Source organism: Artemia franciscana, chromosome 20 (genome assembly GCF_032884065.1).
Source record: "Artemia franciscana chromosome 20, ASM3288406v1, whole genome shotgun sequence".
Taxonomy (NCBI): Eukaryota; Metazoa; Arthropoda; class Branchiopoda; order Anostraca; family Artemiidae; genus Artemia; species Artemia franciscana.
This window is the reverse complement of record NC_088882.1, coordinates 1,113,961-1,128,581: the sequence shown is the minus strand read 5'-3', so window position 1 is coordinate 1,128,581 and position 14,621 is coordinate 1,113,961. Positions and strand designations below refer to the sequence as shown.

Here is a 14,621-nt window from a genome sequence, read left to right as displayed (position 1 = left end):
TTACGCATATGAGGGGCTCTAAAAATACTTTAGCATAAAGAGCAAGGTATTTAGGAGGAGATAAATACCTCGCTCTTTATGCTATAGTATTTTTAGGAATTTCAACTATTTATTCTACGGCCTTTCTGATTCAGGGGTCATTCTTAAAGATTTGGGACAAAACTTACGATTCAGTGTAAAGAACGAGGTATTAACGAGGGTACAAACCCCCTCATATACATAATAAAAATTAAAGAATATAAAAGTTTGTTATGTAAGTTAATTCTTAAGTTACGTATATTTTTTACTAATAAAAAGAATCGTTAAAAATTAAAATTTATAGTTGCCTTTTTATGTAACCGAAAAATTGCATGGCAACTAGGCCTCCTTCCCCATCCCCTATTTCTCAAAATCGTCTGATCAAAACTAAGAGAAAGCCATTTAGCCAAAAAAGGAATTAATATGCAAATTTCATTTTAATAATTTATGTGTGGAGAGCCAAAATCAAACATGTATTAATTCAAAAACGTTCAGAAATTACATTTAAAAAACGAGTTTTTTTAACTGAAAGTAAGGAGCGACATTAAAACTTAAAACGGACAGAAATTACTCCGTATATGAAATGGGTTGTCCCCTCCGCAATCCCTCGCTGTTTACGTTAAATTTTGACTCTTTGCCACAATTCTGATTTTTAAAACAATTAAAAGCTTTAGCGTAAAGAGCGAGGGATTGCGGAGGGGACAACCCATTTCATATACGGAGTAATTTCTGTTCGTTTTAAGCTTTAATGTCGCTCCCTACTTTCAGTTAAAAAATTTTTTTTTTTTATGTTATTTAAAAGAAAGGTTGAGAGGTGAAAACGGAAATAAGATGCAAAGTTAAAGTAAAAAAGTAAAATCTAAAGAGTTGAACCGAGATTTTTTATTCCTACTAACCGCAAATTATTATTCTGTGAAATATTCACAGCAGGAAAAAGAAACAGAAGTTTGGTCGCATCTTTTCTATACAAGAATGATTTAACGAGCAACATTATTAATCAAAATATTTGAATATTTGATGAAAACATCAAATATTCGCAGTATTTTATTGCTACTTAAGTGCTACATAAGCGTTAGTTTGATTTAGAAATAGACGGCAGCAGCAAGCAAAATTCCAAGCCCTGTTGGGGCTAGCAATACAAAGTCGACCAATAGTCGATATTATGCTCTTCAGCACTTATACGTAGACCAGGAATAACAAAAGAAAACATACTTTTTGTTGTGGGTACAAAAATTATACTTTAATACCAAATTAAGCAACAAAAATAGCGACGAAGACCACACTGCCCTTCCGTATCAAACAAACACAAAGTAGAAACAATACGGGATTTTTTTTTCCAAGAAAGTGGAATTCAATTCAGTGGATATTTCGGCCCTATATATATATATATATATATATATATATATATATATATATATATATATATATATATATATATATATATATATATATATATATATATATATTTCTGGTGTTGTGCTGTAAACAGCCGTTGGACATAGGCCCGAAATATCCACTGAATTGAATTTCACTGTCTTTGGCTGTTTACTCCTATTGCTAGGGTAGTTTAAAACTAGGTAAAATTAAGTCAGATAATTAGGTAAAATGCAACAAATACTGAGATAAATTTTAATCTCAATAAAAATCAATGGATTAGTAAATATTTTAAATTTTTCATATTATATAAATGTAAAATTAAACTCCCTCATTATTGAGTTATACCCACTAAAACAGTACCATAGCTAGTAAGCAAGGACGGCTGTTCCCGGGTGGAGCCTTTAAGGGATTCCGAAAAGATTTTTTTTTTTAGTACTAAGACCTATTTTATTTTGGTAGTGATTATGGGGAGGGGGCATAAAAACAACATGTCATCCGGTGCTAAAAATCCTATATACGTCTCTGCACAAAATTAGATCAAGGTTGCCTCCAGAAAAAACTACCTTGGGTTTTGATTTAGTTATTTTAACAGAACTGCAGAAAGCCATAGATTTTTCCCAAAAATAATTCGAAAATAATCGAAAATTCAAAATAATAAAATAATAGCAGAAGTTGTCAATCGTGCTTGGGATATTGTTGATAGTTGCAACTATTGTTTTTTTACTATTCGTCACTTTATCAGCTCAAAATCACTGTCTAATACTACTATGTTACCTATTGACGATATAATAGAGCATTAAGCATAATAGAGCACCAGCTTTTTTCATGTTTACGGTGTCATCACCAGACAATATATTCCTAATCCTTGCAACTATCTTTTTTTTACTATTCATTACTTAATCAACTCAAGATCACTGTCTAAAACTACTCTGTTGTTTATTGACGATATAATAGAGCATTAGAGCATTAAGTATAATAGAGCACCATATTTTTTCAGGTTTACGGTGTCATCACCAGACAATATATTTCTAATCCTTGCAACTATCTTTTTTTTCTATTCATTACTTAATCAGCTCAAGATCACTGTCTAAAACTACTCTGTTGTTTATTGACGATATAATAGAGCATTAAGTATAATAGAGCACCATATTTTTTCAGGTTTACGGTGTCATCACCAGACAATATATTCCTAATCCTTGCAACTATGTTGTTTTTACTATTCATTACTTAATCAACTCAATATTACGTTCTAATATTACTATGTTCTGTATTGACGATTTAATATAGCATTAGAGCATTAAGCATAATGGAGCACCAGCTTTTTTCTGGTTTACGGTGTCATCACTAGACAATATATTCCCAATCCTTGCAACTATCTTTCTTTTACTATTTATTACTTAATAAAAACAATATCCCTGTCTAATACTACTGTGTTACTTATTAACGATATAATAGACCATTTCTATACTATATTGGTGCAGCAGAATCAAAGACTTCTGCACAGTACCACGAAGGGTGTTTTGCATTCTTCTTACCTAAATGAATAAACTCAGAATCAGAACGTAGAAAATAAATGGGGATACATGATTCCTGGTCATTATGAACCAGATATGTGAAAAGTACAAGACTAGTAAAAAGTGCAAGAAAAATTACAAGAAACAGACAAGAAAGTAAACGGTCCATCTATATTTTAAGTAGCGTAAGATACGTAAGATGTAAAAAAAGAGAACTCTATTACTTACCAATCTATTTGAGTAGCTATTACATTTTAAATCACGGTTTTAATGATTATATATTAATTTTAATATTAGTCATAGGTTAATATTATATTAGAGTTATTTATATTCTATTCATAATTAATTTAAGTAGCCCAAGAATAAATTTTTGCAGTTATATACATATCCTAACTATTACGCCTAAAATCGCCTTTGACATTTTCAAGCTTCTGAAATATTTGCCAAAACCGTTTACTGAGCTGCTCTCAAGGGAAGGGTAGCTTGAGAGCTACCCTTCATGCCGTGCCGTGCCGTGATAATTCCTGAGCTCCCCAGATCCTCCCTTTTTCAACAGCTTAGAAAACAGTTTTTGGCTGTTACGCCAGAAGTGTAAAAATTATATATATGACTTTTAGGCTTATCAGCGACTATGAACATTAGCAAAATCTGGTTTTTCCAGCTTTTTTCTAGAAAAAGGCCTACATTTTAAGGTTTTGTCGCCTCCTTCCGATGTCTAAACTAAGGCCTCTGGTCCTTGAATTTTGGTATCATGGTGTCATAATTGAATTCCTTGCTTTTTCACTTCATTTTATTAAGGGCCTTTTGGATTTATATACCTTATGTCCATTCTCAAGATTCCAAAATCAGCGCGCATATTTTTTTTTCTTGTTTTTGAAGAAAAAAATTATCTCATTTCCAGTGTAAATAATTCAGTATAAATACAAACGAAACCATAAAGACAAAAGTTTTCACTCTCTCACCTTTGACCTTCACCAATGACGAACTCAAGCCTTTAGCCTCCTTTAGCCCGGGGTCCTTTAGCCCCCGCTTATGCTGCCTGGTTTCACGTGCCTCTATTTACTTCATTCCAACGCACGAGAACTCGGTCACACATTTGTTATCTCGTTTTGTTAAATCAATTAGTAAATAAAATGAGATAAAAGTAAAAATAAAAAAAAATGTGTAAATGAAAATATGCTCCCAAGTTTCAAAGTTATTTAGCCTATTCTTCATTGCACAAGAAAAGGCATACACGCATCAACATGATTTGATGTATGTAATTACATGTTTATTTTTTATATGCTTATGCATGCTTAACTATGTACGACTAAGTGTATGCTAGGGTTATTAAGAAGCGTACTCCAATGTGAGTTCAGTTTTCTACAGAATCACCATTTATTCTTCATTATTCTGAATGTTTTTAGGACCTGGAGGTAGTCTCAGAAAACGGACGGAACTCATTTTTCTTCGTTTGGCCTATTCAAGTATTTCACAAAATAACCCCCTCATCACCACTCTATCGTATTTCTCCCAAAGATCTTGAAAAAGAAGAATTCGAGGTCGTCGTAATTTTAGAGGGAACTGCAGAGGCGACAGGATCAGCAACGCAAGCAAAATCCTCATATATCCCTTCAGAAATTTTGTGGGGATATAAATTCAAAAATATGGTTACTTGGAGCAAGGACAAGAAGTGTCATGTGGTGGATTACAAAGTCTTCAATGAGGTTTATCCCGTCTCAACAACCAGCTTAGTTGGGTTCAATTCGTCTGAAAATATGTATAATTACAAAGATGGCAGCACTATAACCACAAGTAAGTTAAAATATGCATTAAGCTCGGCAACACTGAAGTTGCTTTCACACTACATATGTAAAATTCAAAGATAAGTAGTTAAATTACGCCAACTATAGCTTTTCACACTTTAATAGGTCTTTTTTCATGTTAGTTTAATGTCAAAATAAATATACCAATATCAATCAGAATGTTCAATCCTGCTTTCTAGGGCTATAATGATGGAAAAATTGAGACGGCTAGGGCATGTTCTGCGAAATAATGACAGGTTGCCAAATATTGTCCTTTACTGCCAACCACCCAAGGCTAAAGGGAAAGCACATTGTCCACGTTTGGGGTGGGAGGATCTCGTTAAAAAAGATTTAAGGGAAATGAGAACTTCCTGGGAGGATGTAAAGAGGGAAGCTTTGAATAGATTAGGATGGAGGAGGAGCACGCGAGGATGGGTTGGCTTCAGGCAGTTTTGTGCTGTGGTGAGTTGTTAGTAGTAGTAGTATTGTTAAATCACCACAATGATCATTAGCAAACTATTCAAAAATTCAAAATATAGAATTGAGATGGTGATTCAAGATGAAGCGTGAAAGGCTTTCTTGGGAAATTTTTGTAATTCATTTTCAAAATTTATTAGTTTCTCATCCATAAATTCCAATTTCCTATTTTGATTTTTTCATAGCGTAACATAAACTTACGTAACGTGACATCATACGTAAAGCCTAAATGAAATCAGCATTAAAAAAGTTAGGCGTGGCCCTCGATGCGATATTTTCTTTCAATATCGACACTTTATTATCAATACCTGTATGTTGCAGGGCATTATGAAGACCAAAAATTTTAATCATGGATATTACGTATTTACACCGAAGTGGAGCGTTTACTTACCTTTTTTGACCACAGTTCTGTAATAAGTTATTAAATTGTTCACAACCCAGCTTATGAAAAAAGAACGCTTATTTAAAAAGCCAATTGTGCTTTTAATACATGTTCAGCTATTTTTTTCTTATTTTAAGCTAAAATAATTTAAAGTAATTGAATAATACTTATATATGTGACTAAAAAATTAATAATTACATTCGCTTAAACTTGAAGTAAGAAAAACAAACTTGCTGTCCACGTATTTTGCCCTTAGTGCCGAGGATGAAGTTATTTGTGATCATTTGAAAATTTTAATTTTAATTAAAATTTAATTAATTAAAACTTTAATTCTATTCTCAAATTAAGCTCGACATCTTGTCTTTTTGATGCTTATTTGTTAAGGGCATCATGGTTGAGAATCCTGTTTCTCACGTATAAATACTGACAGACGGCACCTACCCAGATAATGTCACTGTTGACAATTAAATTTAAGGCCCGATTTGTGTAACCTGTCTTTAAGTAAGTGTCATGCGATATTTTGTGTGATTTTTAGGAAACTAGCAATAAAAAAATAGTAAAATATAAGCTTTTTTAGCTAACGTTTAAAAATTGTTAAAAAGTTTAACAATTGAACTTGATTATAAAAAAAAGTTCTGTGGTGGCCCTGTAGGTTTCACCTTAGCTTGATAAAGCGGGACCTTGACATTGAACCCGGCGAAGGACCTACATGGCCAGTGCAAAGACCTTAGTAGTAACAAAGTGTCGTTAATCCAACTACTTACTTTTTTACATTACAAAAAATATAACAAAAGGCATTAAAATCGTATGTTTTTTTTCGTTTCCACTTGAATACTCCTTTTGACTGTGCAGCCAAAAACTAGTAAGTGGTAAACCAGTAAGTTTTAAAGTAAATCTAGTAAGACGAGTAAGGTAAAAAATAATAAGTTCTAAACAAATTTAGTAAAGTTTTAAACATATGTTTGCTAATCTTTCAATAAATAGAGACTCGAGTAGTTTAAATATTGACCCAATTTAAAATAAACCAATAGTCAATAAGGGAATTAATATTTCGCATAATCATCAGGGGAAGAGATTACTTACTAGACCAACAAGAATTGCTTCAAGAATAACTAATAAACGGATTATTCCGCAATAGAATAATTTTATTCATTTCAATTTTTCATTTTTTTACTTAGTTGCTTTGGTGTTATCATCGAGATGACTCTAATAGCTTCTATTCCACACATGGATCGATTGCGACAATTGTATTTTATTGATATTGGTCGTGGTTTTACTTGTTTTTAGTTTATTTTTGTTTTATCTTTGTTTCTTTTGTGCTGAGGACACCTAGTTTACATACAAGTGAAATACCTTCGTTGTTTTAGTCTTTCATCTTTTCACTCTACTGGCCGCAGTTTCATTTGTTGTCTTTTGATTGAGTTTTATCTATCTTAGTTGTTCTAAGTTTTAAACATTTTTTCTGATCAATGCCACGAGAAACTTTTGCTAAATCAACAACTTTTTGTTCGTTAAAATAAAATATTTCTTTCGTTTTAATTCCAATAGAAAAAACTATTTATAGCTTGGAAAGATGCTCTTGATTCAAAACTAGTACTTTTAGAAGTGGCTAGACAAATCACGCATGAGGAGAGGGGCTTTTTCCCCCCCATCGACCCTTAAATAGAAAATAACACCTTTTCAGATGATGATCGATCATTCTGAAGTAACAAAGCTTTGTCTTTTAGCTCAAACCAAGGTTTTAGAAGTTTTTTCTAAGTCATCGGGAATTACAGTTGGTGTTTATGAACACTCCCCATTTCAGAAAAATTTGGAAAAATCCCAACTGGGAAAAATTTGAAGAAATCCCAATTCGGAAAAATTTGGAAAAATCCCAATTCGGAAAAATTTGGAAAAATCCCAATTCAGAAAAATTTGGAAAATCCCAATTCGGAAAAATTTGGAAAAATCCCAATTCGGAAAAATTTGGAAAAATCCCAATTCGGAAAAAAGTCAGCTATTATCTACTAAGAGTATTGTCCATGAGATATTTCAGCTAATCAAGAGTTAAGCAGGGTTGTATTTTGATGGACTTTGTACAAAGGAACACGACAAAGGCTATGGGAGAGTATGCAATCAAATAGGAAGGCGAAACTTTTCTAGACTTAGGTTATGCAGATGACTTGAGTGTCCTGGATAAAAATGTTAGGAAAAAAGCCAATTTTTAAAATTTGAGAGTTCAGAGTGAAAAAATAGGCTTGAAGAGGCTTAGAGACTTTAAGAGACTAACTTGTTTAGACCAGTGATAAATGAAGGTGAAGAGGTGATGTTAGGTAACGAGAAGATCTACTACTACTACTACTAACAACTCACCGCAGCACCAAGCCACCTGAGGCCAACACAGCTACGCACGCTCCTCCTCCGTCCCAATCTATTCCAAGCTTCCCTCTTTACAAGCTCCCAAGAAGTTCCCGTCTCCTTTAAATCTTTCTTTATGACATCCACCCACCCCAGACGAGAACGAGCTGGTTTCTGCTTAGCCCTAGGCGGTTGGCGAAAAACGACAATCTTTGGCAATCTGTCATTTTTCATCCGCAGAACGTGCTCTAACCATCTCAACCTTTCTTTCATTATAGCCCTAGAAAGCGGGATTGAACCGCACTTTTTAACGAGAAGATTGTTAAATGAGAGTAAGAAGCAACATTAAAACTTAAAACGAACAGAAATTACTCTGTATATGAAAGGGGCTTTTCCTCCTCAACGCCCCGCTCTTTACGCTAAAGTTTGACTCTTTCTCTTAACTCTATTTTTAAAACAGTAAGAAACTTTAGCGTAAAGAGCGGGGCGTTGAGGAGGAAAAGCCCCTTTCATATACGGAGTAATTTCTGTTCGTTTTAAGTTTTAATGTTGCTCCTTACTTTCATTTAAAAAAAACGTTTTTTTTATTTAATTTCTGGATGTTTTGAATTAATGCATGTTTCGATCTTGGCTCTCAGCACATAAATAATTTAAACGAAATTTGCATATTAATTAATTGCAATTAATCGGGAGATTTTGAGAAAAAAGGAGCGAGGGAGGAGGCCTAGTTGCCCTCCAATTTTTTGATTACTTAAAAAAGCAACTACAACTTTTAATTTTTTACAAACGTTTTCATTGGTAAAAAAATATACGTAACTTACGAATTAATTTACGTAACGAACTTCTATATTCGTATGTTTTTATTGCGTGTATGAAGGGGTTCAACCCTCGTCGATACCTCGCTCTTTACCCTAAAGCTTAAATTTTGTCCCAATTCCCTAAGAATTAGCTCTGAATCACAAAGGCCATAGAATAAATAGTTGAAATTACTAAAAAATACTTTAGCGTAAAGGTATAACGAGGAGGTAAGCCCCTCATATGCGTAATAGATTTTGTTCGTTTTAAGTTTTAATGCTGCTCCTTACTTTCAGTAGAAAAAACTTTTCTTACTTATTTTTTAATTGTTTTTTCAAATAATGCGAGAAAATTCTGCGCCCCCTTCATTAAAATTCTCTTCCCCCATGACAAGTTTCTCCATGGAAATATCCTCCCACGTAACCCCCCTTCAAATCTCCCCCTAAACGAAAAAACCTTGAATACGTCTGTACACTTCCTAGTAACCATTACTATATGTAAACACAGGTCAAAGTTTGTAACTTGCAGCCCCTCCCATGGGGACTGCGGGGGAATAAGTCGTTCCTAAAGACATGGTTATTAGGTTTTTGGACTATGATGAATAAAATGGCTATCTCCGAATTTTGATCCGGTGACTTTTGGGAAAAATTGATCGTGGGAGGGGGCCTAGGTGCCCTCCAATTTTTTGATCACTTAAAAAGGGCACTAGAACTTTTAATTTCCGTTAGAGTGAGCCCTCTCGTGACATTCTAGGACTACTCAGTCGGTACGATCACCCCTGGGAAAAAAACAACAAAAAACAAACAAAAAAACAAACAAAAAAACACAAATAAACACGCATCCGTGATCTGTCTTCTGGAAAAAAATGCCAAACTCAACATTTTTGTAGATAAGAGCTTGAAACTTCTACAATAAGGTTCTATAATCCGCTGAATCTAATGATGTGATTTTCGTTAAGATTGTATGACTTTTAGGGGGTGTTTCCCCCTATTTTCTAAAAGGAGGCAAAGTTTCTCAGGCTCGTAGCTTTTGATGGGTATAACTGACCTTGATGAAACTTATATATTTAAAATCAGCATTGAAATGCGATTCTTTTGATCTAACTATTGGTATCAAAATTCCATTTTTTAGAGTTTTGGCTACTATTGAGCCGGGTCGCTCCTTACTACAGTTTGTTACCACGAACTGTTTGATTAATAAACATAATGAATGCACTGAAGATGTTAAAAGCAGAATAGCCAAGGCCCAGGGTGGTATTTCACAGCTGAAAAAAGTTCAAAAGAATGGGAAGACGTGTCTGCAAAGCAAGATCAGAATACTGGAAGCTGTGGTAATGATTGTGGCAAATCATGGTTCGGAAACGTGGGCGCTTTGAATGGCAGAGGAAGATTTTTTATATGCTTTCAAGAGGAATAGTCTACGAATGGTCTTAGGCAACTATTTGACTAATAATATATTAAACAACAAGCTTCACGAAGATTTGGTATTATTCCACTTTTTAGGGCTATAACAAAATGTTGGTTAGGACATGGAAATGTTTTGTGGTTGCGCGGAGATTTGGTTTTATCCCGCTTTATAAGGCTATAATGAAATGCTGGTTGAGCTTGCTTGAATACGTTTTTGGGATCAAAGATCGTTATTTTTTGGCTGTTTATCTGGGGCTAAACGAAAACAAGGATTCTTCCCGAATGACTGGGAAGAGAATTTAAAGGAAATTTGAATTTGTTGCGAGGGGTAAAGAGGGAAGTTTTGATTAAATTGGGGAAGAGAACTTATCCATGATTTTTGGAATAAATATCGTTAATAAGTCTTTTTTTGGAGGGGGGTAGACCATGGAAGGAGGGCAAGGCAATGGGTCAGCTCTCACGATTTCTGGAACAAAATATCGTTAATAAGTTGTTGTTTTTTAGAGGGAGGATAACTGATTAAACATTGGTCTATTATCAGTCATAAAAAAGATTGATGGCTTGTTTTGACTATGAGTATCTGTAAAAAAAAATGATATCCATAATTTTTTAAGTATAGTAGTATAGAGCTCAATCAATTCAACTGAAAGTCCAAAAGTCGGCAAAGGAGGAGCGTGCGCAGTTGTGTTGACTTCAGACGACTCGGTGTTGCAGTGGTTTGTTAATAATAGTAGTAGGATTAGTAGTTAGACCTTTAGGAGGGTAATCATTAAAAGTGTCCCTAAATCTGTCATTAAGAATTGCTTGGCATAATACCAAAATAGAGAGCAGTGCCCTAAAGCGACGATGAATGAACAGTTTAATTTTTTCTGTCCAAGCTAAACTTCAATGAAGTTTAGCTGTGGATGACAGATTATATGTGCAGCAAAAAGTTTGGAAAAGTGGGAAATGAGTCTTCGAACTAAGGTTAAGGTATTTGAAGCCCCGATCCATCAAACAATAAAGTGTGCAAAAATTTAGTTTGATTAGTTTAATATGGCTAGGTTACGTTTAACGGATGAAGGATGATAGATTGCCAAAAATAACGCTTTTCGTTTTCGTCATCTATCAGGGGTCAAGCGAAGAAGAGACGTCCTCAGTCGGTGACCATAACAATGAAAATTGGAGCTTCGTGAAGCTTTGAGTCGATTAGGTGGAGGAGAAAGGTTACAATGGATTTTGGCATGTATGGTCCTAGAATATCAGGAGAAGGCTCATTCAAACGGAAAATAAAAGCTCTAGTGCCCTTTTTCAGTGACCAAAAAGATTGGTCGACAGCTAGCCTCCTCCCACCTCCTTTTTCTCCAAAGTGTTCTGATCAAAAAGTTGCGATAGACATTTTGTTTAGCATTCTTGAAACGCCCAATAACTCTGCTTTCATACACAACATGACCCCCCCCCCAACACCCCTGGAGAAGGAGCTGTAAGTTATGAGATTCTCCCATAGTTTATGCATAGTATTTGTGACTTGGAAGTAGGCTATACAATTTTAGGGGGGATTTTCTGCTAGGGGATTTTTCACGAGGAGAATTTTCCGTGGGAAAGGTAGTTTCTGGAGGCAAACTGTCCACGGGAAATTTTGAACTGGGGGGGGGGATTTGCCAGAATTGATATACAAAATTGTTTTTATTTGTCTTAATTTCTCTTTGCCGGCTCAATTTTGTGTGTGGAGACGTTCAGCGGGAACTGTCCAGGTAAAATTTCAGCAGGTTTGGAAATGTCTGGAGAATTTTCCACGGGGGGAAAATTTTCTGCTGAAATAATTCTCCATGTGGGAATTTTCCACCAGATCAACTTTTCACTGGGGAGGGGAGATTTTCAGGAAAAACTTGCCATGGGGTGGGGGTTTGCGGCATGGCTTGAAAAACGGTCAGAAACTAAAGTCCTTCTCAACCAAAAGTATGGTAAGAAAAATTCCTCAGGCAGAACCCTCCGCATGAAATTTTCCGTGGGACTTTTCAGCGAGGATGGATTTTTCCCGGGGAGGGAGAAACTTTCCATAAGAAATTTTTTCCGTGGGGGAGGGAGTTTTCCATAAGGACAGAGCAGGATTTCACATCATTATTTGAAAAACAATCAGAAAGTGACATAAAAAAAAAACTATTTTTTTGCAACGCTTAACTTAAAACGAACAGAAATTACTCCGTATGAGAGAATATTTCGATCAATGCCTCGTTCTTTACGCTGTAATTTAACTTTATATCCCCATCTTTTAAGAACGACTTCTGACGCATAGTTTAATTAGAATGAGAGGCTTTTTTAGAAGAATTAAAAAGATTAAACGTGATGAGCGACGTATCGAGGAGGGGGTAAATCCCTCATTTACAAAATAGTTTATGTCCGTTTTAAGTTCTAATGCTACCGCTTCCTTTCAAATTTAAACAAAAAAATCCTTAAGTTAATGCCAAAAAAGTCACGTAAAGCATTTCAAATTACTCTTGCAGATAAGACGTAAATGGTTGACAAAGGGTTCAGTTTACCTAGAGATAATTTCGCTTTTCTCATGTGTGATAGTGATTCGGGTCTATGCCGTTCCTTGTGAATCTCCGTTGTGTCCTCCTTGATCCCTGATATCTTAATGATATCTCTGCATCTATAATTGGCGTCAATTCATAAAAACATAGCGTGGGGAAGATCTTTTCGATCTATATTTCGAAGCAACAAAAAAAGAACACATTAAGCAAACATACCCAAAACATAGTTTTCAAAATTTAGGGGGGGGCATTCCCCTTATCTTCCTGCAATTGATACCACTACCCCGGGCCTTATGAGGCTATTTATAAGGGATACGCAGTGGGTATTAGACTGTGAGAAATATGGTGCACAGCTGGGGAAGATCCTCGGAGCAAGCGTGGAATCTGTTAAAAAATTGTAAGACGTTTCTTTTGCAAGTTAAACGAAGTATGTTGATGACAAATGTTTAATTAAATTATTAATTTAAATGTTTTAATTAATTTAAATTTAAATGTTTAATTTAATTATTAAATATTGTTAACTTTTTAATATCTTGACCTGGTGGTTCTGTAAAACATTAATTTTATCGTATACTTCAGACTGCTTAATATTAACAATACTACAAAATTCAAATGCATAAAACATATTAACACGTGGATTGGAACATGAGTCAGCACAACGCGAATGAAAGAAAATTTATATAAAAATTTGTTTCATCTGTGAATGTATCATGTTTGTTGTTGTCGTGGCCCTGTCTCGACATTTAGCGTTTTTTTTCGAAATTTGACTTTGTTCTTGAAAAAACAACACAGTTATTTGCATTAAAGTTGGGAGGTCAAACATTTGAAGAGTTCAATATTAAAGTATATTTAGTCTAGGAAATTAATTTTCTGGAATTTTATGTGGGGGGGGGAATTTTATCTCCGGGAAACTTTGGTTTGGTTTTGGTCTATGTTCATAAGAGAACATTAATTTCTGTCTTTTCCTTGTATTGATTCCATATGAACATATGAAAATAATGTCCTTCCTTTTCAGTTATTGACAGCAAAGAATCTTTATCCTCCTTGATCTACGAAAAAGAAAGAACAAAGTTTGAGAAGCAGAATGGAACAGTACATTTGTGACCAAACTGCTGTGTCACTAATTTATTTATATGTATATACACTGATTTGTAAATAAAATATACTCGGAGATAATTCTTTCATGTTCCTCTTTTTTAGTCTGAATTCGCCAAATAAAAGTTCTTATTTGCAAAAATAAAACAATAAATCTTCTGTTCATATTGTTATTATATATATATATATATATATATATATATATATATATATATATATATATATATATATATATATATATATATATATATATATATATATATATATATATATATATATATATATATATATATATATATATATATATATATATATATATATATATATATATATATATATATATATATATATATATATATATATATATATATATATATATATATATGATATATATATAGAAACAAAACAATCAAAAATAAGGTGTCTTAAAGCCAAACGAGAATACTAAAAAAAACACACACAAAGCAAATATTTTGAGAGGGAAACCGCCACTTTTCATCAGCGCGAACAAAATATTCTATTCAAGGAAAATGCCAAAGAAAAAACAAACAAAACAAACGCGGAAAGACAATGTCAAAAATAAACAAGAGCTAAGAGCTAATATGGCACTTGTGACGAGGTCAGAAGAGCCAAGGGCCAAGAGCTCATATGGTATGAGCTCTAGCAAAATTCTAAGAATCAATAGATTGCTTTAAAAGGAAAATCAGAGGCTTAATGCCGTTCAGGATTTAAAATAAGAGCTCTGAGTCACAAGGTGCTTCTAAATATCAAAATTCATTATGATCCGATCACCCACTAGTAAGTTAAAGATACCTCAGTTTTTCTAGTTTTTACTCTCCCTTCAGCCCCTCACATGGACGAATCGGGGAAAACTACTTTATAAAGTCAATTTGTGCAGTTTCCTGACACGCCTACGAATTTTC

The 14,621-nt window shown here is 34.0% G+C and overlaps 1 protein-coding gene across 5 annotated transcripts in view; it reads left to right on the top strand.

Moving 5' to 3' along the window:
- LOC136040252 (G protein-activated inward rectifier potassium channel 2-like) overlaps positions 1-13,779 on the top strand; it is a 49,745-nt gene extending 35,966 nt beyond the window's left edge. For all 5 annotated transcript variants that reach the window (XM_065724469.1, XM_065724467.1, XM_065724468.1 and 2 more), the window contains exons 5-6: positions 4,316-4,703; positions 13,619-13,779. In XM_065724469.1, coding sequence (XP_065580541.1) covers positions 4,316-4,703; positions 13,619-13,707 — 477 coding nt within the window. In that variant the 3' untranslated portion in view covers positions 13,708-13,779. The remainder of the gene's footprint in view (positions 1-4,315; positions 4,704-13,618) is intronic.
- Positions 13,780-14,621: the final 842 nt, after the last annotated feature.